The sequence below is a fragment of the Saimiri boliviensis genome, chromosome 1 (assembly GCF_048565385.1).
Source record: "Saimiri boliviensis isolate mSaiBol1 chromosome 1, mSaiBol1.pri, whole genome shotgun sequence".
NCBI lineage: Eukaryota > Metazoa > Chordata > Mammalia > Primates > Cebidae > Saimiri > Saimiri boliviensis.
The window spans coordinates 113,048,980-113,074,350 of NC_133449.1; the positions used below are offsets into that span (position 1 = coordinate 113,048,980).

The following is a 25,371-nucleotide window of genomic DNA, read 5'->3' on the forward strand; positions in this document are numbered from 1 at the left end:
CCACTGCCCTTATTCATACTGAGAAAGCATCAGTTTTACCCACGTTTGCTTTTAAACAGTCATTACAAGTGTTGAACAGGGAGAAAGCAATCAATGTCTTTTAACTTTTAAAAAGTAATAAATTGGCCGGGCGCGGTGGCTCAAGCCTGTAACCCCAGCACTTTCGGAGGCTGAGTCAGGTGGATCACGAGGTCGAGAGATCGAGACCATTCTGGTCAACATGGTGAAACCCCGTCTCTACTCAAAATACCAAAAAAAAAAAAAAAAAAAAAAATTAGCTGGGCATGGTGGCGTGGGCCTCTAATCCAAGCTACTCAGGAAACTGAGGCAGGAGAATTGCCTGAACCCAGGAGGTGGAGGTTGCGGTGAGCTGAGATCGTGCCATTGCACTCCAGCCTGCGTAACAAGAGTGAAACTCGGTCTCAAAAAAAAAAAAAAAAGTAATAAATAATTTGTGTGTTTTATTTTCAATCAGCTTCTCAGGTTGAATTAGTATTCTTGTAAGAACAGTTTGGGCCATACATGGTGGTTGACACCTGTAATCCCAGCTATTTAGGAGACCAAGGTGGGAGAATTATTTTGAATCAGGTGTTTGAGACCAGCCTGGGCAATGTGGCAAGACCCCATCTATCAAAAAAGAGAAAAAAACAAAAAAGAAATGATCAGCTGGGCATGGTGGTATGGACATTTTGTCCCAGCTACTTGGGAGGCTGAGGCAGGAGGATTGATTGAGCCCACGGAGTCAAGCCTGCAGTGAGTCAGGTTTGTACCACTGTGCTCCATCCTGGGGAAAAGAGCAAAACCCTGTAATAACAACAACAACAACAACGAGTTTTGACATCATGGGTCTCCTACAGAATCTCAGGGGTCCACAGACCACATTAGGAGAACCACTGCTTTCCTAAATGATCACATAATGTGTTAGTTTGTGAAGTCCATTAAAGACTGCCTTCTTTTAAAATGAAAAGGCAATTAAGTCTGTAACTCAAACTACTTCAGCAAACATAAAGTATAGAAAGAAAGATTTGGGAAATCTTAATGGATTCTAAAAAGTTCTAAAATCCTTATTGCCAACAACTACTGCTTCCTAAAATGTTCCTGTGTTCCACTCCACCATGAGGTTAGAGGAGTAAAAATAGACATAGCTTCTTACCATTGCCTGTTAGCGGGAGTGAGTATTTAAAGGCAAGTCTGGCTCATCAATGTAGAAAAGACTTCCCAGTTCAGAACGTGATGTGTTGATGAATAACAGGTCAAGAAACCCTCTGAAGGCCAGGATCCAGGAGAAAAACTGGCAACAACTGTTTTGGTGAACAAATTTTACCAAAGCAAACAAGAAGTATCTCCCTCCACCCTCCATGCCCTACTCCCAGCAGATACTTTACTAAGATATTAACCATTCCTGAATTAATCTCTTAAATGCACATTCTTCTTTTATAGATATGCAAATAGATCTCTGGCTATTTTTGATGAGCCAATACATCCACTTTCAGTAAGTATCACTTTCTCTGAGGTTCTGTTTATGTCTTATGAAGTTGTGTTGATTTCATGATGAAGTCAAAATCATCCACCATTAAGTCTTCACTAAGTTGTGTCTAATCATCTTATGTAAGGAGTGTTGTAAATTGGTCACACTGGAGTAAGAGCTGACGTACAGCTTTGTTTAATTTGTGCACTAAGGGGAATAAACATACCATCCAAATAACAAAATGTGTCATTTTAAAAGATAAGTTTTTATAGCAGCAAACAATAAGAATATTTGTAAGTAGTCCTAACAAATATGAACGAACTCTGTGAATGGAATTAGAAAACAATTTAAAGTTAAATTTGTTTAAATGCTATCAAAACTTAAAAGCTTCCTGCTTCAGGCATATGATAGCCACAGGGCCACCTTAGCACCTATGGTTACACAAAACCAAAAATATTTTAAGATCCTGCCGTTTATATTTTTAGAACTAAAAGACATATTATCCCAGCAAGATTATTCTAAGGGACATGTGGGCACCAATTTTAACATCCCCATCGTAAGAGTACTTAAGAAGTTTTCTTGAATGAATATGTATATTGACTTTCTTCTTCTTTCAGCAAGAAAATATTCCAGGGAAATCCTTTGAGGATGATCCCACACGCAACTGCATTTTCAGTTATTTCTGTGCTCTTTCTAAAGTCACAAAACTAACAGCTCCAGTTGCAATCGTAGCATTGGTAAGCTATTTCTTATTTATAAAGCATCTTTAATAACTGGTCTCCTACACAGCGTATGGCCGTGTTTCTAAATAAAAGTTCCTAAAGTTATCATCAGATCTTTTAGGAGAAACCTATGCAAACAAAGTAAATACACATATTAGAGTTTAATCATCGTCATGTTTTAAAATGATGCCATTGCTTTTCTTATCACAGAATAATTGCTACTGAAAGCAGCAGGAGAGACTTCTGGTTTCTCCCTCAACAGATTCCAATGTAGGTCTAAGCTGAGTTCCAGGCTGTATTTCCCCACAGTTCTGACCTGGAGCTGCTGCTCTGAATGCTTTGTTGTTCCTGTTGACCTCTTGTGCCTGTTCGGGAAATTGCCCAGGAATGTGGAACTACTAAGACTTGGACGTGGGCTTTGCTAGTTAGCCTGCCAAGCCATAGCTGTGTCCTTACCTCTACATGGTTCTCCCAGAATTCCTGTGGTGAGACTCATTCAGAATATAAAGTCCTGTTCGGATGGCTGGGATGGTTTGACCCTCCCCACACTAACCATGTGGTAGAGGAATGTCAACTACATGGCCTGGAGAGAAAGGATATTTAGAGCAGTACCCTGTCCTTTAGCATCCAGCTAGAGCTTAGGGGTGAAGGCCTCCGCTGGGCACCTGCATAGAAACCTCTTCATGAGCACTGGATCAGATGCAGGCCATTTCATGGAGCTGCAGCCATTGGGAATGCCCAGCACATGCTGGGGGGAAGCAGGAGTGGTACTTCCAGATGGAGAGAGAGAGAGCTGAGGCAGGAGGGAAAGCTGGATTGGAAGAAGGGGGACTTCACTGTATACAGGCTAAATTTGGAGTGCCTGTGAGATAGCAGAGTGACGTGTGCAGTCATTATTTGAATCAACGGAACTGGAACATGAATCTGAGCAGTGCAGTCATCATTTGGATGTATGGGACTGGAGCATGAATCTGAGCTGGAGGTAAGGAATGAAGAGTAAGAGTAGCTGCTCAAGGCGAGGCACAATGGCTGACACCTGTCATCCCAGCTCTTTGGGAGACCAAGTCAGGCCATCACCTGAGGTCAGGAGTTCGAGGTCAGCCTGGCCAACACTGTGAAACCCTGTCTCTTCTAAAAAATACAAAAAATTACCTGGGCATGATGGTGGACACCTGTAATCCCAGCTACTTGGGAGGCTGAGGCAGGAGAATCTTTGGAACCTGGGAGGCAGAGCTTGCAGTGAGCCAAGATTGCACCACTGCCCTCCACCCTGCACAACAACAGCAACACTCTGGGGAAAAAAAGAGAAAAAGAGTAGATGCTCAAATGCAAAGAAACTGTTTAGAATGAAAGTGGACAAGCCGGACATGGTGGGACACACCTATAGTCACAGCTACTCAGGAAAAGGGAAAAAAGAGAAGATGGACAAAAGATAGCTCTGTAAAGACCACCAGCATGTGAGGGGCACGCCTCCAGTAAAGTGCCAGAGTGCGAGGAGGAAGAGCAAGAAAATGTGATAAGAACAAAGGGTTCGCGATAGGAAAGGCTGGGGTCACAGTGCTACAGGCTGCCAGGAAGGTCCCCATTCCATAAACACCCCTGGGATGCCAACCCTGTGTCACTCTTCCAAATGCTGGGGTAGAGCAGGGGACAGGTCGAGCACAGTCCTTGTCTTTATGAGGCATTTGTTTTAATGAGGAAAGCAGTTCTTTTTTTAGGTAATGGCAAATAACAAAATGATAAAGCACAATTCAGAGAGAGTGATGGGAGGGGCTCGCTGTTTCCGATAGAATGATCAGGAAGAGCCTCTCTAGAGAGGTCACATCTAAGCAGTGACCTGACTATAAAGCGAGGATGATAAGGAATGCTGGCATTATAGGCAGTGGGCTGAGTGCCAAGACTGAGACAGGAACACATTTCACGTGTGTTCAAGGAACAGACAGCAGGGAGCCCGACTGTGAGAGAAATGAAAGAAAGAACGGAAAAGATGCAGCCGCAGAGGCGGAGCCGTCGCTCACAGAGCCCTTTGTCTTGCAGACCAGGGGACGAAGTAGAGGTTTTATTCGTTTGAAGCAGCGACTAATGGTAGATCTTGAGCAGGGGAGTGCAGTGTTCTTAATTTAGAGGTTATCCCAAGTTCTGTTGGGAGAGTAGTCCATAGTTGGGAGAGGGGTCGGGACAGTGAAGAGGACTAAGTAGCAACTAGGCTGTTACAGGTGAGCCGTGGCACGTGGCGGCCCAGAACCTGAAGCAGGCAGCCTGCCAGTGAAGGTAGCCATGGAGGGATTACACACGGATTGGAGGAGGGTAACTCACATGTAACTATTAGTCTCCAGGAGCTGGGCCAATGGCAATTTCCTGGACAAGATTAGGGCCAGGTTGCGGAGTGGAGCCTTGGGGTGAAGGGCTCTGGTTTGTGGGTGTGAAAGCTCCAGGGACCTCAGCAAGAGGAGTCTCAGGTGAGTGATGGGGTTGGGGGTTGGTTAAGGTGAGATGGGAGGCAAGGAGCTGGCACCAGGGCATGACACTGTGAGCAAATGAGAGGATGTCATGGGGGAGCTGGGGAGAGCAGGATGGGAACAGGCAACACAGTTGTATTGGGGAAAATCTCTGGCAGAGAGAGAGAAAGTCTTCAAGAAGAGGTGATTTGGGGAACAGTGTTCTGCAAAAGTGGATAGGATCCATCATGCTGATAGAAGAGTCGATGTTAAGAGAAACTTTCTCACTGACCCAGGAGGGCAAGTGGTATCGATGAGTGTCAGCGGGTCACTGGTTTACCAGTAAAGGTGACAGGAAGTTGAGGGCTTGCCAGTGCTGTTTCAGTGCTCTCTCATGAGTACTGTGGAGTTGAACACTAGGAGGGAGGGTTATTCCTTGAAAAACCGACAGTGCAGGGTTTTGGAGAAAGGGAGCAGGATCTCTCATAAGAACATGTCATGTTCAAGGGCCATGTGATTTGGAAAACACAGTTGATTTTGGAGAACATTGCCAGATCTGAGCCACCGATCTGATAATGTTCAACAATAAATGAACTCTCTTAAAATAAACTGTTTTTCTTTCACCTTGATTCAAAGACCTCACGTAGCATAGAGTCATACTCTTCTACAGAGCACCCTCTGAGGTAGCAACATCTCACAGCTTACCTCTGTAACCTTCCCTCAGCTGGTCCTTCTGCTAGTTCTTTATAGGATAGAGACTGGACAGATAGACAATCATTTCTGAGATTATCTCACAAACTGCTTGGCGGGTTTACAGCCACCCCAAGGATAGAGAGGCCGGCAGCTCTCTCTGCCTTCAAACCGCCAGAATTGACTGAATGCAGATACTGGAGGACAAGAAATAAGTTTTTGTGAAGTGATTGTGGAGACATGGAAAGTAGGGGCTGTGAGCGGGACCCTCCATTCATTCACAAGCATTCCTCATCAAGGCGCTGAATACAGGGACTGTTTCTCAGCAACAGAGACCTGCCCTTGTCATGCTGTCTGCCTGGCCACACTGGTAGGCACTCTTGACCTGCAGTTCCTAAGCCTGTGTCCCAAAAGCGGGTGAGTTGTTGTGAAAAGGAGAAGACAGCAGTATTCTCAGTATGATTTGTGTGCTACACGTTCTAGCATGGCACACCTGTAAAATTCCTATCTACCTGCCAGCCAGGTGTGACGCTGCACGCGGATGGCACTGTAGTGTTACCTGAACAACCTTAATCTGCACCAGGACTCTGTTTGTGCTGCCTTTCATGAGTGTGAAGGTGCTGAAGGTGCCTTTCTTCATGCTCACATCCCTGTGAATGAAATTGGCATGAAAATTTCTGTGGGCATAGTATGCTGCAGAAGTATCTGACTATGACTGTGACTTGGCCTCTTGCTTTGTGTGAGCAAACTCCCTGCACAACATGACAATAAAAGGCACTTAATGTTCTGGCAAAAACCAGAAGTCTTTCATTCTTAAATGATATCACCGCACTGAAACAGAACTGAAATCAAAGACAAGTGCTCTGTTTGGCAGGTGTACATTGAACGCCTTTTAACGAATGCTAACATCGATCTTTGTCCTACTAATTGGAAACAAATTGTCCTCGGAGCCACGCTTCTGGCCTCCGAGTTTTGGGGAAATCGTCGTCACTGGAGTGCAGATGACAGCCAGAATCCCAAGGATGTTGCAGTTGAGACAATGTGAGTTTCTAAGGTTTTGGCAAACTTTGCCATCATTTTCCATGCCTCATTTGCTCTCCAAGTTATCAGTGTAAGAAATATCTTTATAGGTTTCATTGTGCACATAAAGGAAGTAGGCATAAGACCACAGACTTCAATCTATCCAGCTTTAGTATAGCAGTTTATATTTTCCAGCATTAATGGGTAAGTCTTGATGTGATATTGTTGTAATAACTGGCTGATAAACTGAAAAGTGTTTTTCTGATTGTTTTTTGGAAAACCTCTTACAAGTGTGCTGTCAGAAAGACACACTGCAGTAAATATCTTTATAGCTTTTTAGAAGCCACCTGCCAGTTTCAGTCCCCTTTGAAGGGGCAAACATCAGGCCTTTGAAATACCTGGCCACTTTTCATGTCTTAAGGCCTCTGGACTATGCAGCAGTTACGCTTTAACCTAAGTCACCCATTGTATATTTGCTTTTGCTTGTCTTTATCTCCCCCTTTAATCTGAAGATCTGCTTTTATAGTAACCTTGAGATATGATGTTAAATAGCTACAGATTTCTCTGCCCTGGCTCCTCCCCATTAACATTGCATGTGTTTGGAAATTGGTCTGATGAGTTAGAAGCTTGCACGTTCACCTCCCGCAGTTTGAGAAGCATTTCTGGGGCATCACACCATGCCCACCACACTCACAGGCTCCCTGGGTACTCAGACATTCACAGAAGCAGGCTCGGGGCCAGTAGTTGTTTACGAGAGTTCGGGAGCTGCGCAGGGTCATGGAGTTCCTCCCAGATGCACCAACATGGCACTGCAACACAGCTTCCCCACGGTTCCCTTCCCATTTGACCTTATGACTGCTGTGAAGTGAAGGGCCCTGAAGCAGGCAGGCAGGGTGAGCAGGGGGGCATTTCCAGCAGAGCTGCCCTGGGTGCCCGCTGGACAGTGAGGACAGCTGTGTCGGCCGCATCTGGTGCAAGACAAGGGAGCAGCTCTTTTTTACGTTGACCATCAGAAAAGACAATGCCAGGCAGTGGCACAAGTTAGTTTTGTGATCCATCTTTACCCGTGACTCCAGATAGGAGGATTGCTATTCAGAATCACCTCAGTGTATGGCTGCAATTGAAGATAGTTTATATTGTAGATACACTGCAGTGTGTATATATCTACATTCAATCACTTGTGCACAGGAGTTCAGACCTGCTGGGTAGCAGAGTGAAGCCTGTCCATACAAAAATTTTTTTAAAAAATTACCCAAGTGTGTTGGCAGGTTCTGTAGTAGTCCCAGCTACTTGGGAGTCTGACGTGGAAGAATTGCCTGAGCCTGGTAACTTTAGGCTGTAGTGAGCTGTGATCACGTGACTGCACTTCAGTCCTGGGTGAGGGAACCAGACTCTCTCTAAGAAACAAACAAACAAACAAACATTTTTGTCACCACTTTGCTAATAGTATAAACCAAGTGATAATTGTGATATTTGGGGTAGCTATTTTAGCAAAGAGTATGACAGCAAATGAATTTGAAACAAATGGAAGTACTTTGAAAGTTGCAAATGCTAAAGGGAGTTTAATCATAGTCATCCACTGCAAACTGTTCCCTAAAAGGAAGCAAGATTTGTGACTGCCTGATTTCTCCTTCTCTGCTGCCTGGCCAGAGCTGATTTATCAGTACAGGATAATTGCAATAGAGAAAGTGTTTAATTCATGCAGAGATAGCTGTACAGGAGACCAGAGTTTGACTATTACTGAAATTAGTCTCTCTGAAAACTCTGGGATGGTTTTTTAAAAGAGTAATTTGGTGGGTAGGGGGTCAGAAAGTGGGGAGTGCTGACAGATCAGGTCAGCGATGAAATCATAGGGCAACGTTGAAGCTGTCCTCCTGCATTGAGTTGGCTGCTGGGTTGGGGCCAGAAAACCATATGAGCCACTTTGATTTGTGAGGGTGGTGTCACCTGATCCCAGTACAACGTCTGCAAAATATCTCAAGCACTGATTTTAGGTTTTACAATAGTGAAGTTATTCCCAGGATCAATATGGGCAGGTTCAAATTCTTGCAGCCTTCAGCCTCATGACTCCTAAGCCACAATTTCTAATCTTGTGGCTAATTTATTCGTTGTGGAAAGGTCATCTATCTAGTTCCCAGGTGGGAAAGGGGTTTGTTTTGGGAAAGGGTTGTTACCATCTTTGGTTTCAAAGTTAAACTACAAACTACATTCCTTCCAAAGTTAGTTTGGCCTCTGTGTAGGAAAGAACAAGGACAGCTTGGAGGTTAGAAGTGAGATGAAGTCACATCAATCCTCTTTCACTGTCATCATTTTCTCCGTTACAGTTTTTGCAAAGGTGGTTTCAAATTTGTTCAAATCATGAACACTTAGTTCTGCCATTTTGGCAGCTGAATTGTTCTCAAAACCTGCAGCTAAGCTGCCTGGGGCTCTGATTTCCAGTCACAAGATCAGAGAGCATGCAGGCATAAGTGCAGGTTTCCACAGAAGTGAGCTCCAGAAGCAGTGGAGGCAGAGGCCAGCCCCAAGAAGACAGGTTCCAAACAGAGCTGTTTGTGTGTGAACGGAGAAACACCGGGAGCTACGGTCTGAACAGGCTGCTTCTGTTTGTGATCTTGGGAAGCTGAAAAGCATTACGTCCAAGCATTTAATAGACATGTGTCTCACCCTACTCCTCTTGACTATTTGCAATGATCCCATTTTGAGTGTCAGCTTAACAGATAAATAACTGCTGTCCCTCAGATTTTTCTTAAAACGTTCCAACATCGATGTGTCTTCCCGGAATATATATCCTTTCTAGAGAGTTAAACTGAGTAGCCACTATGCAGAAATGCTGTGTTGTAAAGGGTATGCTGTTCAGTCAACTAGCTGTTTAAAAAACCAGAAATCGGCCGGGTGCGGTGGCTCAAGCCTGTAATCCCAGCACTTTCGGAGGCCGAGGCGGGTGGATCACGAGGTCAAGAGATCGAGACCATCCTGGTCAACAAGGTGAAACCCCGTCTCTACTAAAAATACAAAAAATTAGCTGGCCATGGTGGCGCATGCGTGTCTGTGATCCCAGCTACTCAGGAGGCTGAGGCAGGAGAATTGCCTGAACCTGGGAGGCAGAAGTTGCGGTGAGCTGATTGCGCCATTGCACTCCAGCCTGGGTAACAAGGGCGAAACTCCACATAAAAAGAAAAAAAATAAATAAAAAATAAAAAAAACGGAAATCTTAGAAGATGAATCGGCTGTTGACAGAATTCTTTTCTTCAGCGATTAAACCCCTATAAATAGCTACACTAATTCTGGGAAGTGCCATTAATTTCTGTAGTAAGTCACGACCTGATTACCTGTCTATTCAAATATTGTTTCATTTACATTTCTATAGACCTATGGATACGTGAACAGGATATTAATTTTAGAAGTAGGTTCAGTTGGATTTTACGTTCAGCAAATGAGATCCCCACATCTTGACTTAGAGTCGAACTGCCCTCCACTTTCAAGCATTTGCTTACTTGGCCAATGGGTAAAAGGTTAAAACGTTCAAACCAAGAAACCAAATGTATTGTTCAGATATTGATCATTTTTAAGCAATTAACTCATTACAGGGCTTACTCTGAAAGCACCCAGAATGACTCTAACTGTGTACCTATTAATTTAGCTTTGGTGAGGGCAGCTGGATGACCGTGAGGCAGAGGACGGCTCCCAGGGCTTTCCTCTCCCATTGCCTCCAACTCCCCCACATTCTGTTCTGTCCAGGGGTGACAGATGCCGAGTTCTTTAGGGTTGCATTCCCAATTCAAGAGCAACACTGCATGTGTTAAGGCCAGGGCCCTACTATAAATCACATTATAATATGAGTTTAGCCAAAATGACTCTCCTTGACTTTTCTGCCTTTCAAATTGGAAATGTTATTCTTCCCCAGTCTCTTCCTAATATTAAGGTGAGCAGAAACTTGCATTATGCCTCCTTGACACAGCCGAGTGTGCTGGAGCAGAGGGAAGGGGATTCTTTTTGCCATAAAATGTATCTTGCTTATGTATTTATTTGGGATGAATTCTCTTTGTAGCCTTACGGTTTTTCCTCCTCCGAGGTAATAGGGTGGCTCTCCATGGGTCCCCTTGTTGCCATGGTGATGCGCCCCATCTTCCTGTTGGTGCTTCTCTACTTCAGCAAGTCCCTTCCTGTTATTGTCCTGGGAAATATGCCTGGAGCTCCTTCAGAGCTAAGAAATGGTACCCATCATTCCTGTCATCTCATCACCATTGCGGGGTTTGTGAGTGAGCTTGGAGTCTGAGTTGCGCAGCTGCCCTAAGGGAACTGTGAAGAATAAGCCCCGAGGCAGCAGCAGGAGTGCAGAAGAGGCTTCCACCTCTCCCTCATCCCAAACTTGGGCTGCTGGGATGCAGAGGAGACCCCAAGCAGCTGTGCCTTGTTTGGACATTAGTGTAAGGACCCAACCACTCAGCCTTTATTTGTTTCAAAACAGAACTTTGAGCATCCTAGTAGCTCAGAATATTTTTAAAGATAACCCACTTGACTAAAATTGCCCTGTGTTCGCTTTATTGTGTTTCTCCTCCCCCAGGAGTAAGATGGAGAAGAGTTTTTTGGAGCTACTTGAGTTTAATATTCATGTGTCTGCCAGTGTTTATACGAAATATTACTTTGACCTGCGTGCCTTGGCATACGACCATGACCTGTGTTTTCTATTTAGTTTTCTTCGCAAAGATAAAGCAGAGAGATTGAAGGTAAGGCTGTGAAGTCACTTAGTGGAGTTTCCCATTGGCCGCAAAAGCCGACATCTGTGACAAAATCATATTAAGTAGTGATTAGGAAAATGAAAGCCTTAAAATTAACAGACCAAAGTGCTTATTTTTTTGGCATCATATTTCAAGTCTTTTATGCATTATACAAGAATCATCATCATCATCATTATTATTATTATTATTATTCTTTTAGGAGAAGGAGTTTCGCTCTCGTTGCCCAGGCTGGAGTGCAATGGTGCGATCTCAGCTCATTGCAACCTCTGAATCCTGGGTCCAAGCGATTCCCCTACTTTGCCTCCTGAGTAGCTGGGATTATGTGCAGGCACCGTCATGCCCGGATATTTTGTATCCTCATTAGAGACAGGATTTCTCCATGTTGGTCAGGCAGGTCTCGATCCCTGACCTCAGCTGATCTGTCCACCTTGGCCTCCCAAAGTGCTGGGATTACAGGGATGAGCCCCTGCACCCGGCCATGGATCTGTATTTTAAAACGTTATTGATATTCTCACTGCTTTGACCATAATTCAGAATATTTTTAGTTAAATTTAATCTGTTCTTAATGAGTTTCTTTTTATTTTCTACCTGTTCACATAGCATTCATGAATAAATGCAGTTGTATTCCTAATTATATCTAAATAGACAATGCACTTACTGCTCTTGGCTGTCTTTTACTTCAGCAATTGCAATTTCGTGTCCTTGTCTATTCTGTATATCTCGGTGCAGTCCCAGGAGTTTATCAGACAAAGCAGTAGTGGCTGACAGACTTGTGCTTAGACTGTATAAGGTGCCAGTGTTTCAAGTACTAGGTGTAGGAACGACATGAGTTTCAGTGAAAATGGCTTCATGGGACAATGTAAGATTTATGGTTTATGACTCTTGGTGAGTACACAGGAAAATTCCAACTGAGACAGACACATTTAAAACTGGCATTGTCTCTGGTGTCTCGGTGGTACTTTGGAATAATACATTTCTCTACCACAATGTGCAAGTAAAGCAGCACCTTGTGGTGCTTCCATCATTAGGCTTCTTGGGTGTTCTCAAGCAGCCCTGCACGCACCTGCCTCATTAAAATCTGCTTGGAGTGTGTAGTAACTACTAAGGATTCGGTAGAATTTGAATCACTGAGTAAGTTGATTGTTTGGCACAAGTGTATGTTGATTATGCTGAAGGAACAAGTGCACAGGTAACAGATAATATTGTTACAAGCTTGTCACAATACTCTGAAAATCTTTTGGAGCCCTATTTTATTTTTTATGTGACAGTATCACCAAGCAATGAGCCCAATTTTCAACTTATAAAGTAAGTTTGTCTTGCCTCTGGCAATCTTTTCATAGCTCTTAAAGGAGACTACCTTGGTGAATGGGCAGGGAGTTGCATCCTCAGAACCCGGCACTGTAAAACTCAGCCAAAGCAGCTACAAGGGAACCCTCCAAAGGAATCTGTATGTGTGGCTTCTCATCAATGATGCCTTTTTAAAAATGTTGGAGCCTTTTTAAAAATTGTACCCATTTTCTCTTTAATTGACTTTCCTAGGCTATGTCACCGCCATGTGAATACAAAGACTTGCATAAAGATGTCGCCACTATGAGAAGGGCCGCCAGCATGGATTTCATCGCTATTCGGCATACTAATGCCATCTTACCTTAAAGACAGAAATTAGCATTATAAGATCCTGGACTCCTCAACTGTAAAGACTACAAAATAGCACTTCTATTGCTGAAAAAGTCCAGGAAAATTAGGATCTTCTTTTTTTATGTTTTTTTAAAAATTTTTCTTGTTGTCGTTGTTGCTATTGTTGACTTTGTTGTTGTTGATTAGGATTTTCACAGAGCACAGATTTCTTCAAATAACCACACTGTGAAGCTGGGTGATGGTGGCATGAACAGTGGTTGCCAGGTGCTTTCTGCCCTTCTTGTTCCACTGAGTCCAGATGGCATTCCTAGGGCACTACCTTCTTGAACAACTCTTGGGGAAGACTACTGTCACATAGACACACCACATCCCATTGCAGAGTCAACAGTCACCCACAGTCCCAAGCAGGTGACAATCTGAACTGAGCTGGAATTCAAAAATCTATAGAATTGGCCCCAGATTTGTGAGAGTGCCTGGGTTTGGATCTCTGTCCACAGAGGCACTGAATGCATGATGGCCCGAAACAACAAGTGTGGGAAGATAGAATGCATGGGGACAAGGCTGTCATTACTCCAAGTTCCATGGGGGTTCAGGCCTGTTCATCTCGTCTTTGAAGGGAATCTGTATATGTGAAATGAGGCTCCCACCTCATGGTAATAAAGGGAGAGATGAAATCAGCTCATCTTCCCCCAGGCCCATACTGGTCATACCAAAACACAGAGTCTTGCTGTGTTGCCAGGCTGGAGCACAGTGGCGAGATCTCCAGTCCCTGCAACCTCTACCTCTCGGGTTCAAATGACTCTCCTGCCTCAGCCTCCCAAGTAGCTTGGACTACTGGCATGAACCACCAACCCAGCTAATTTATATATTCTTAGTAGAGACAGGGTTTCATCATGGTGGCCAGGATAGTTTTGATCCCTTGACCTCGTGATCTGCCTGCCTCAGCCTTCCAAACTGCTGGGATTACAGGTGGGAGCCACCGTGCCCGGCCTCTTGCATTTATGTTCACAATAAAGTGGTTTGGTATATCCCACTGTTGACTTGTGATTTCCTCCTCCAAACATAATCTGTGGCCCTGTATACACAACTGAATATTTTCATGTATTGATATTTTGTGTCTGAAGATGAAATATTAAATGAAACATGTTAAAACGTTTCATGCAAAGCCTTCAGTGCTTGTAGAGACTACTCTTTGGTGAATACACAAATTCATCTGTTTTAAATATTAACATTTGTATTAGATATGATAATGATATTTTTTTCTCAGCTTCACTTGTTAGATAGTTACGTATGTTCTTTCATAATTAATGATATTGTATCTGATATTTGATGTAAAAAACTCCTAGAATATTTGGAATTGATACTTGAAATTAAACAGCAAAATGAGAATTGCTGAAACCTACTGATAATGTACTTATGATGGGTTTATTATCTATGATCTCTTTCATTGTTAATTTTTAAAGTTTCCGTGGAAAATTGTACTAAGAACTTAAAATTGTCTATAAAACCCTTCGTGCCCTGCGCTTTAGCTCCAATGCATAATGAATAAAGGAAAATGGATTTTCCTTCAGGAATTCTGCTGGACTCTTCCTTTCTTTTCCCTTTAACCTGGGGCAGCGTCTTCAGGTCACCATGGGGTGAGGTGACCATGAATGGGGTCCCTAGAACTGCCGCTGGGAGGAGTGTGTATGTGGAGATGGGTTTCGTGACCACGTTTCTTCCTCAGGTCTTTCTGGTTGTGATGGTGGCTTTGAGGATGGTTTCTGAGGATCCTCTCCAGGGGATTCCTCCACCTTTGGTGTCTCCCTTGGTGGAAGGCCCGAGAATATCTGGAGTGGGATTCCTAGGGTCCCCCTGTGTGACAGAGGTGCCTTGTGTGGGTCCAGAAAGCCGCGTTTTTGGGGCGGTGGAGCCTCGTCTCCCCTGTAGGGTGGGCAGGATGTCTGAGGGAGTGCTGGAGGAAAGCCCTGTGTGTCGGGGTCGCTGTGCAGTCTCAGTACAGCCCTAGACCTGGGGAAGTCATGATGGAGACTCAGAGGTGCTTGGGGCAGGGAAGGGGGTGGCCTAGGCAGTCACCAAGGTGTGACAGCATCGCTGATGCCAGGAGGCAGTTTGGGGAGGGGTCTTTGGAGGGGAATAATTGTGGAGTCTCCACAGGCGGGGAAAGTGTGAGGGTGCTCCAAGGCTGGAGATCAATGCGGGGGTGGGTGGAAATAACCTAGGGAAGCTCTCAGGAGAATAATGGGCCCCACAAGGGTTGGGGTGGAAGGAAGGGGCCTAAACAGGTCCTGTCTTGCACGGCCCTTGTGCAGGGTGTCTGAGAGATGGATCTCTGGGGCTCCTGAAGTCACCGATACCCTGGGTGGGGTGTTTTCCAGGGTCAGACCTTTCCAGGTCCTGGAGCAAGGAAATGAAACTGGCTTCTTCCTCCCCACCGCCTGGTTGCTGCTTGGCAAACAACCTTCGGGAAGTGCCAAGGCTCCTGGCATTCCCTGACAGGCCACAGAAGCGGCTCAGGGCTGGGCCCAGATCAAGGGGTCCTCTTAGATATTTATATTTGATGTTGAAAGTGACATGGGAATAAAGGCTTCATCTGCGCTTTTGTTTCTAGTCTCAAACTCCATTTTGCTGTGTCATCTTCAGCAACATTTCCCTCTTAGGGCCTCATATTTCCTATATATTTTGGGGGAAATCTGGAGTTTGGAACATGAGTTACCTGTATCAGGACTCAGTATAACATCTATAAATGGCTGGTAGGACATGAACCAGACTTAATTTATTTATTTATTTATTTACTCATTTATTTATTTATTTAGAGATGAAGTTTAGCTCTTGTTCCATTGCCCAGGCTGGAGTGCAGTGGCAGGATCTCAGCTAACTGCAACCTCCATCTACCGGGTTCAATAGATTCTCCTGCCTCAGCCTCCCAAGTAGCTGAGATTACAAGCACATGCCACCACCCTCCAGTTATTTTTTATCTTTATTTTTATTGTTTGTATTTTTAGTAGACACGGGTTTCACCATGTTGGCCAGGCTGGTCTCAAACTCCTGACCTCAGGTGATCCACCCACCTCAGACTCCCAAAGTGCTGGGATTACAGACATGAGCCACCACTGCCCACGAGGGCATGAACCAGATCCATGACACTCAAAATGTGCTCCACTAGCCAGCACTCACCTCACCTGGGAGCTTATTAAAAATACAGAAGAATCAGGTGAGGTGGCTCACCCTTGCAATCCCAGCACTTTGGGAGGCCAAGGTGGCCGAATCACTTGCGGTCAGGAGTTCAACACCAGCCTAGCCAACATGGAGAAATCCCATCTCTACTAAAAATATAAAAAAACCTTAGCCAGGTATGATGGCCGGCGCCTGTAATCCCAGCTACTGAAGAGGCTGAGGCAGCAGAATCTCTTGAACTCGGGAGGGAGCCACAGAGTGAGACTCCACCTCAAATCAATAAATATCTTTAAAAATTAAAAATAGCAAAAAAATAAGAAAAATAAATAAAAAATAGCTTTCTTGTCATGGCCTGCACACCGTAGGCTCGTCGGTCTCTGAGACCTGAAAATTGAGCGTTTTCACACCCCAGGGGCTTCCTCTGGCAGCTCTGCAGCTGTCACCATGCCACAGAATGAATATATTGAATTACACTGGTAACGCTATGGATACCGTTTGGATGACCATGAGAAAAAGAGAAAGAAGGAAAGTCCTGAGGCTCATCAACGTTCAAAGAAGGCAAAGAAAATGATTGGTCTGAAAGCTAAGCTTTACCATAAACAGTGCCGTGCTGAGAAAATACAAATGAAAAACACTATCAAGATGCATGAAAAGAGAAACACCAAACAGAAGAATGATGAAAAGACTCCACAGGGAGCAGTATCTGCCTATCTGCTGGACAGAGCGGGGCAACCTCAAGCTAAAGCACTTTCCAGTACGATTAAACAGAAACGAAAAGAGAAGGAGGGAAAATGGGAAGTCCCTCTGCCTAAAGTATGTGCCCAGGGAGAAACAGAAGCATTGAAAGTTATTCGAGGGCCAGGCATGGTGGCTCAGGCCTGTAATCCCAGCACTTTGGGAGGCCAAGTGGGTGGATCACAAGTTCAGGAGTTCAAGACCAGACTGGCCAACATGGTGAAACCCCATCTCTCCTAAAAATACAAAAATTAGCTGGGTGTGGTGGCAGGCGCCTGTAATCCCAACTACTTGGAAGGCTAGGCAGAGAAGTGCTTGAACGCGGGAAGCGGAGGTCGCAGTGAGCCAAGATGGTGCCACTGCACTTCAGACTGGGTGACAGAGCAAGACTCTGTCTCAAAAAAAAATAAAAATTAAGGAAAAAAACAGTGGGATTATCCTGGGAGTACAATGGAAAGAAACCCTAATACCACAGCTATACAGCAGACCTAAAAGCAATCAGTCTTCATTAGACGTCAAAGAACTCTATGAAAACTATTTTAAAGACAAATGTAGATACCATAAACTATGTGGTTTAAAAGTTAAAAGTTCAAGCTCTGACATAAAGCAATGCATATTTTTAAACAAAAGGCAAAAAGAACCCACAAAAATCAACTATATAAAAGCCATGTTCCATAAAGGAACGTATAGCACTTTTACACAATTAGCATGTAAGAAATGATGCATGATGCTTGCTTTTCTTCTTATAATTTTTGTATTTTTAGTATAGATAAGCTTTCACCATGTTGGCCGGGTTGGTCCTGAACTCCTGACCCCAAGTGATCTACCTGCCTCAGCCTCTCAAAGTGCTAGGATTACAGGTGTGAGTCACCGCACCTGGCTGGCAAGTAAAGAACAAGCTTTCTGAGTAACACAAGCAAACCTCCCACAGTTAATTCACAGAGAACACTTACACTACCGAATTCACGCTCAATCACTTTAGATTCGTGAAAGGTACAGGTGATAATCATGTCTCCTTTTTTTTTCCTTAACTAAAATCGAACCTGTCATTTATGAACTTCTTTTCTTATCAGCCTTTGCCTATTAACTTATATTAAAGAATAATCTGGGCTACGCACAGTGCCTCACACTTGTAATGCCAGCACTTTGGAAGACCGAACAGGGGTGGATCACGAGGTTGGGAGTTTGCGACCAGCCTGATCAACATGATGAAACTCCGTTTCTACTAAAAATACAAAAAATGAGCAAGGCATGGTGGCGCGTGCCTGTAATCCCAGCTACTCAGGAGGCTGGGGCAGGAGAATTGCTTGAACCCGGGAGGCCGAGGTTGCAGTGAGCCAAGGTCACGCCACTGCACTCCAGCCTGGGCGACAGAGTGAGACTCCGTCTCAAAAAAAAAAAAAAAAAAAAAAAAAAAACAATTGGAAAACTAAGTTGAGGTTTAATTTCTTTCCCTTTTTTCTTCTTTCCTTCTCCCAATAAAAAATCGGGAGGTTGTTATTTGACTATACTTACCAAAACCTTATAGTCACTGAAAATTATAAGTTAAAATACTAATAAGCAATTATAATTTCCTATTGTCTCAACTATTTTTTCTTACCTTTACAGGAACTCTACATTTTAAATATTATTAAATTTTAAATTATACATTTTATGAACTAGTATCTCATTTAGAAATTCACTTTCGCTTTTATAGTTTTTATAATTAAAAATTTATTTTTCAAATTTTTTATTTTTCTAAATTTATAGTAGAGATGGGGTTTCACCATGTTGGCCAGGCTGGCCCTGAACTCCTGACCTCAAGTGATCCACCTGCCTCAGCCTGTCAAAGTGCTGGGATTACAGGCATGAGTCACCACGCCTGGTGACTGGCGAGGTCACTGCTCACTGCAGCCTCCGCTTCCCAGGCTCAAGCAGTCTTCCCACCTCAGCATCCCAAGCAGACGGGACAACAGGCACGCACCACTGAGGCAGCAAAACAGGATCTGGAGGCGGGGAACATAAAGTCGATCTCACACTTGGGCTGTAACAGGAAATACCCTCTCCACAGAGAACAGGCCAAGTAAATGGCTCTGTAACCTTACCGTTTCTCTGAAAACGTGGCGATGTCTCCACTTGCCCGGGGTGCATTCCAAGGGAGTTCTGCCATATTCTGCGAGGAACTGGGGTCCGATCTAAACTTTTCATGGGAAAAGTACTGCGGTCGTGGGATGAAGTTACGTAGGAGTAAGGGGGAAAACCACGTCGCCGAAGTGACCGGTGAAACTGTCCTACAGCCCCTGGTCCGTGCGGCTCGGGCCGGGAATCTGCGGCGCAGGTGGCGGCTCCCGGTGCTACAGCGGGGTCGGGGCGGCGGCCGAGGCGGCGGAGGCGGAGGCCAAGGTGATGCGCAGCCGCTGGAAGCCACTGGAAACCGCTGGGCGGGCGGCAGGGCACCTCCAGGCCGGCCGCCAGCTTGGCCTCCTTGGAGCCTGTCCGGCGCTGGAGGTGCACGAGCAGCTGCGGCTGGCCGCGGCGGAAGTGCCGGTTGCGGAAGTGGTGGAGGGGCCGGTCCCGCCGTCCCACCGCCCCCCGGCCCCGGCCCCGACCCGGCCTCGGCCCCCCCTGCACCACCTTGTGGAAGCCGGAGACGTTGAGCTGGCGGACGAAGCTGGTGAAGTTGGTGGTTGTGAAGAGCCCGGGCTCGGCCCCGGCCCCGCGGCCCCGCCGCCGCCTCCCGGCCCGGGCGGGCTGAGCAGCTCCACCTCGAAGAGCGGCTGGTGGATGAGCAGCCCCTCGCCGCGGCCGTCCCAGCGGGTGGACCGTTACCACGGGCTGTTCACCAGACGCCACCGTTCGGCGGGGAAGTTGTTGGGCTTGATGGGGATGGAGAGCGGCGCCTCCTGCATCGCCCCGCCCGGCCCGGACCTCGCGCCCACCCACCCAGCCTACCTCTCCCTCCCCGTGCTCGATTCCCGCCCCCGACCCCCGCCGCGGCCTTCGCCTCGCCCTGTGGGCTCCTGCCTGCCCGGCCGCCGCGGACCCCATGAATGTCTTTTGACAAGTGTCCGTTCTTGTCTTTTGTCCATTTTTTAATGGAGTTGTTTGTTTTCTGATTAAAATTGTGTTAATTTCTTTATAGATTCTGGATGACACTTTTGTCAGGTGCATCGTTTGTAAAATTTTTCTCCCATTCTGCAGGTTGTCTGCTTACTCTGTTGACAGTTTCTCTTGCTGAGCATAATCTCTTTCGCTTCCTTAGGTCCCATGCGTCTATGTTTTCGTTGCGATAGCTTTTGGAGACTTAGTCTGGAAATATTTGCTATGGTTTATGTCCAGAATGGTATGTCCTGGACGGTTTTTGTTTAGGATTTTCATAGTTTTCGATTTTGTAATGTAGGTCCTTAATTCATCTTAAATTGATTTTTTCTATGATAAAAGGAAGTGGTCCAGTTTGAATCTTCTGCATATGGCTAGCCAGCATAGTTTGAAAAGTTGGGTAGTGTGTTGCCTCTAGCTGTATTCTTTTTGTTTAAGATATCTTTGGCTATTCGGACTGTTTTTCGGATTTACATAAGTTTTAAAATACTTTCTTTTCTCATTCTGTGACAAATGAATTGGTAGTTTGATATAATAGTATTGAATCTGTAAATTACTTTGGACAGTAAGGCCATTTTGACATTATTTCTTCCCATTTACGAGCATAGAATGTTTTTCCATTGGTTTGTATCATCTCTGGTCTCTTTCTCTTTCGTTCTTTCTTTCCTTCCTTCCTTCATTCAACTTTCCTTCCTTCCTCCCTCTCTCTTTCTTCCTTCTTTCCTTTCTTTTTTCTCTTTCTTTCCTTCTTTCTTTATTTCTTCTTACCTTCTTTCTTTTCTTTCTTCTTTCCTTCTTTCTTTTCTGTTTCTTTCTTTCTGATGGAGTTTCACTCTTTTTCCCCAGGCTGCATGGAGTGCAATGGCATGATCTCAACTCACTGCAACGTTCACCTCCCAGGTTCAAGTGATTCTCCTGCCTCAGCCTCTCGCGTGGCTGGGATTACAGGTATGCACCACCACACCTGGCTAACTTTGTATTTTTAGTAGACATGGCGTTTCTCCAGGTTGGCCAGGCTGGTCTCGAACTCCTGACCTCAGGTGATCTGCCTGCCCCGGCCTCCCAGAGTGCTGGGATTACAGACAAGAGCTCCGGTGCCCAGCCATCATCTCCGATTTCTTACGGCAATGTTTTATGATTCTCACTGTAGAGATCTTTCACCTCCATGGTTAGTTGTATTCCTAGGTATTTCGTTCTTCTTGTGGCTGTTACGAGTGGGGGTGCAGAATGGATTTGCCTCTCAGCTTGGACATTGTTGGTGTATAGAAATGCCACTGAGGAATACCATTTAAGAATTGCCACCTAGTTTTTGACAGTGGTTGAACTAATTTACTCTCCCACCTGCAGGATATACATGTTCCTTTTTCTCCATAACCTTGGAGAGAAAAAATGCCACTTTTTGTACAATGCTTTTGTATCCAGAGACTTGATAATCAACTGAAATTATGTATCTGTTCTAGGAGCCTTTGGGCAGGGACTGAAGGGATTTCTAGGTATGGAATCATATTGTTACACTGTTTGTGAAAAGAGATATTTCACTTCCTCTCTCCTGGTTGGATGGCTTTTCTTTCTTTCTCTTGCCTGCTTGCTCTGGCCAGGACTTCTGGTACTGTGTTGAATAGGATGACAATCGACATCCTAGTCTTGTTCTGGTTCTCTGGGGAATGGTTCCAGCTTTTGCCCATTCACTATGATGGTGGCTGTGTGTTTGTTATAGATGGCTCTTACTATTTGGTGCTATGTTTCTTCAATGCCTAGTGTTTTGAGGATTTTTAACATGATAGATGCTGAATTTTATGGAAAGCCTTTCTGCATCCTTTGACATGACCATCTGGATTTTGCTTTTAGTTCTCTTTATGTGGAGAATCACATTTATTGATTTGCATATGCTGAACCAGCCTTGCAGGAATAAAGCTTCCTTGATCATGGTAGATTAACTTTTTGATGTGTTGCTGGATTTCGTTTCTCAGTATATCGTCGAGGTTTTTCTTTTCTGTTTTTGAGACAGAGTCTCAGTCTTGTCGTTAGACTGGAGTGCAGTGGCACAATCTCTGCTCACTGCAACCTCCACCTCCCAGGGTCAAGTAATTCTCCCGCCTCGGCCTCCCGAGTAGATGGGACTACAGGTGTGCGCCACCACACCCAGCTAATTTTCTGGTGTTTTAGTAGAGATGGGGTTTCACCATTTTGGCCAGGATGGTCTTGATCTTCTGACCTCGTGATCCACCTGCGTTGGCCTCCCAAAGTGCTGGGATGACAGCTGTGAGCCAACCCGTCTGGCCTTTATTGAGATTTTATCATCGATGTTCATTAGGATAATGGCCTGAGATCTTCTTTCTTCATTGTATATTTGCCAGGTTTTGGTATCAGTATAATGTTGGCCTTGTAGAAGGAGTTAGGGAAGAGTTTCTTCTCACTGTTTGAACAGTTCCAGCAGAAATGATATCAACTCTTTTTTATACATCTGGTAAAATTCAGATGTGAACCCATTTAGCCCTGGGACTTTTTTTTTTTTGGTTGATAAACGGTTACTGCCTTGATTTCAGAGCTCATTATTGGTCTTTTTTGGGATTCAATCTCTTTTTCATTGTGTCTTGGTAGGGTGCATATGTCCTAGGAATTTATTAAATTTTTCTCCATTTTATGTGCATACAGGTGTTCATAATATACTCTGATGTTGTTTGTATGTCTTTGGGGTTAGTGGCGATATCCCTTTTATTGTTTTTAATTGTATTTATTTGGATCCTCTCTCTTTTCTTTATTAGGTTAGTTAGTAGTCTATTTTATTAATTTTTTGAAAAACAAGCTCCTGGATTCCTTGATATTTTGAATGGTTTGTAACATCTCAATTTCAAAAGGAGACTGGACAGTTAAGGCAATTATAATCAAAAAGAACAAAAGTGGGGGCATCACATTACCCGACTTCAGATTATACTACAGTAACCAAAACAGCATGGTACTGGTACAAAAACAGACACATAGGTCAATAGAAAAGAATTCAGAGCCCAGAAATCAGGCTGCATACCTACAAACATCTGATCTTTGACAAAACTGATGAAACAAGCAATGGAGAAATTCTTTTCTATTCAATAGAGAGTGCTGGGATAAGTGGCTAGCCATATGCAGAAGATTCAAAGTGGACCCCTTCCTTACAGCATTTACAAAAATTAACTCAAGAGGGAATAAAGACTTAAATGTAAAACTCAAAACTGTAAAAATCCTGGAATACAATGTAGGCGATACCATTCTCAACATAGACAGAGGCAAAGATTTTATGATAAAAATACCAAAAGGAAAAATTGACAAATGGGATCTAATTAAACTAAAAACCTCGGTACAGCAAAAGAAACTATTAACAGAATAAACAGACAGCCTACAGAATAAGAGAAAATTTTTTGCAAACCACAGCTGACAAAAGTCTAATGTTCAGCATCTATAAGAAACATAAACAAATTTATAAGAAAAAACAAACATTATAAAGTGAAAAGAGGTCATGAACAGACACTTTTCAAGAGAAGACATACTTGTGGCCAACAAGCATAGGAGAAAAAGCCCAATGTCAGTGACCATTAGAGAAATGCAAATCAAAATCACAATGAGATGCTATCTCACACCAGTTAGAATGCCTATTACTAAAAAGTCAAAAAATAACAGATGCTGCAATATTTTAGAGAAAAAGGAATACCTGTGTCCTGTTGGTGGGAGGATAAATTAGTTCAACCATTGATGAGAACTGTGTGACAATTTCTCAAAGACCTAAAAGCAGAACTACCATTCGACTTAGGAATCGTATTGCTGGGTATATACCCCACGGAATAGAAATCATTCTGTGGTAAAGACACATGCACGTGTATATTCATTACAGCACTATTCACAATAGGAAAGGTGAAATCAATCTAAATGCCTCTCAATGGTAGACTGAATAAAGAATATTTGGTATGTATATATTATGGAATAGTATGCAGTTAGGAAAAAGAATAATACTATGTCCTTTGCAAAAACCTAGATGGAGCTGAAGGTCTTTATCCTTAGCAAACTAACACAGAAACAGAAAACCAAACAGCACATGTTCTCAATTATAAGTGGGAGCTAAATGATGTGAAGACATATAGAAGAAAAACACACTCTAGTCCTTACTGGAGGGTAGAGACTGGAAGGAGGGAGAGGATCGGGAAAAATACCTACTAGCTACTAGGCTAGAAACTGTAGAAAATTAAGGTTGAGCTCCAAAACTGTTTTCCATGGTGTCGAGATGTAACTTTCCCATGTCATACTATGTGCTGTTTCCCATGTTTTCATACGGTGATGGATGGGGATGTTGCAAGCATTGGGAAAAGAAAACTGAGATGTCTTAATGTTTCTGTGTTTCAGCAATTGAATGTTTTTATTATTGATCTGTGTTTTTCTTTGTGTGCTTATTTGGTTAGTATTTCATATCACGTAGTGCTCTGTCTTCTCCAAAAAACATGTGTATTTATCTTAGGAAAGAAATGTAAAGTGTGGTAAATACGATGGGTTATGAAGGTGCAGTGACACTGACTCCATCCTACCTTCAGGGATAAGCCAACCCTGAATGTGAAAAGAGACGCTATTTTTATTGCATAGTACCACACAGGGCCAGAGCTTCCCAGAACCAGCTGGGGATTGTTACCTAGACCCAATGTTGTTTACTGTTAAATCTTGTGGCTTGAGACATCTTCTAATTGAATTTGATATTTTAGTGTACGTTACTATCTTTGACATACATCATTGAATAAAATGCAGGATATGTATTTTAATTTTTTTCATTTACCACTTCATTTCAAGTTATTCTACCAAGCTCATGAAATATTTCGCTAATTGTCATAAAAGTGAGGTTATGGCACGGGCGTTCTAAGATTTAATACATTGTTTCTAGGGGAGGTTGAAATACAGTAAACTGAATCTTAAATATTATAGAACTTTTAAAGAATTTGGCTTAGTTGGAGAAGGCTGTGGTATATTTAAGGATGTTATGTATTCTACATTACTCCTTAGGAAACAGATTTTCAGACCTGGTGTGCTGGCTCACGCCCATAATCCCAACACTTTGGGAGGCTGAGGCAGGAGGATTGCTTGAGGCCAGGAGTTTGAGACCAGCTCAGGCAACAGGGCGAGACCTGGGTTCTATGAAAAAATAATCAAATAGGGAACATGCTTTTGAGATACTAGAAACATTTGATTCTGTTACATACCACACTAAGACTAATTGAAGATACAAATAACTGATTCTGCAGATAACACAGACAAGTCAGAACACATTGATTTCTGATGTGACAGTCAGTGTTCGATGAAACTGTTTATAGAAAGTAAAGCCAAAGTGCCAAATTTTACGGAGATACCTTTTAATAACCCAACTGTTAGACGAATAAAGCTTTTTTAAAAACTCAAAGCAAATGTTACTAATCATTTGGAGTCTGGACGTCCCAGTTCACAGGGTTACTTCTAATATGTAGAGCACATGCAGCTTTCTGATCAATCGAGAGTGAGGGGACTGCCCCTGCCAGAGTTCAATTCAGCCCGAGGACCCCATGGCCGCCCAAGGTCTTGGTTCATGCTGTGGATACAATACGGAATTTATTCACTCAGTAAACATTCACTAGGGTTACAGTCATTTTAATATAATTCATCGTAAGGTGATGATCTCT

At 43.8% G+C, this 25,371-nt stretch overlaps 2 protein-coding genes across 2 annotated transcripts in view; both read right to left on the minus strand.

The window, feature by feature from the left end:
• LOC141581415 (uncharacterized) overlaps nt 1-25,371 on the minus strand; it is a 578,148-nt gene that overhangs the window by 10,956 nt on the left and 541,821 nt on the right. The window lies entirely within an intron of this gene.
• Nucleotides 15,491-19,654, minus strand: LOC141581699 (heat shock factor protein 5-like). The gene is made up of 2 exons (XM_074387967.1): nt 18,712-19,654; nt 15,491-18,612 (listed from the first exon to the last, which is right to left on the minus strand). Exons 1-2 carry the CDS (start codon nt 19,652-19,654, stop codon nt 18,512-18,514), a joined length of 1,044 nt encoding a protein of 347 aa, XP_074244068.1. The 3' UTR covers nt 15,491-18,511.

Coding starts and splice junctions, on each gene's coding strand:
- LOC141581699 (XM_074387967.1), bottom strand. CDS start 19,654: ATGGGGTCCGCGGCGGCCGGGCAGGCAGGAGCCCACAGGGCGAGGCGA. Junction 18,613..18,711: donor GCCACGTTTTCAGAGAAACG/GTAAGGTTACAG, acceptor CCCCGCCTCCAG/ATCCTGTTTTGCTGCCTCAG.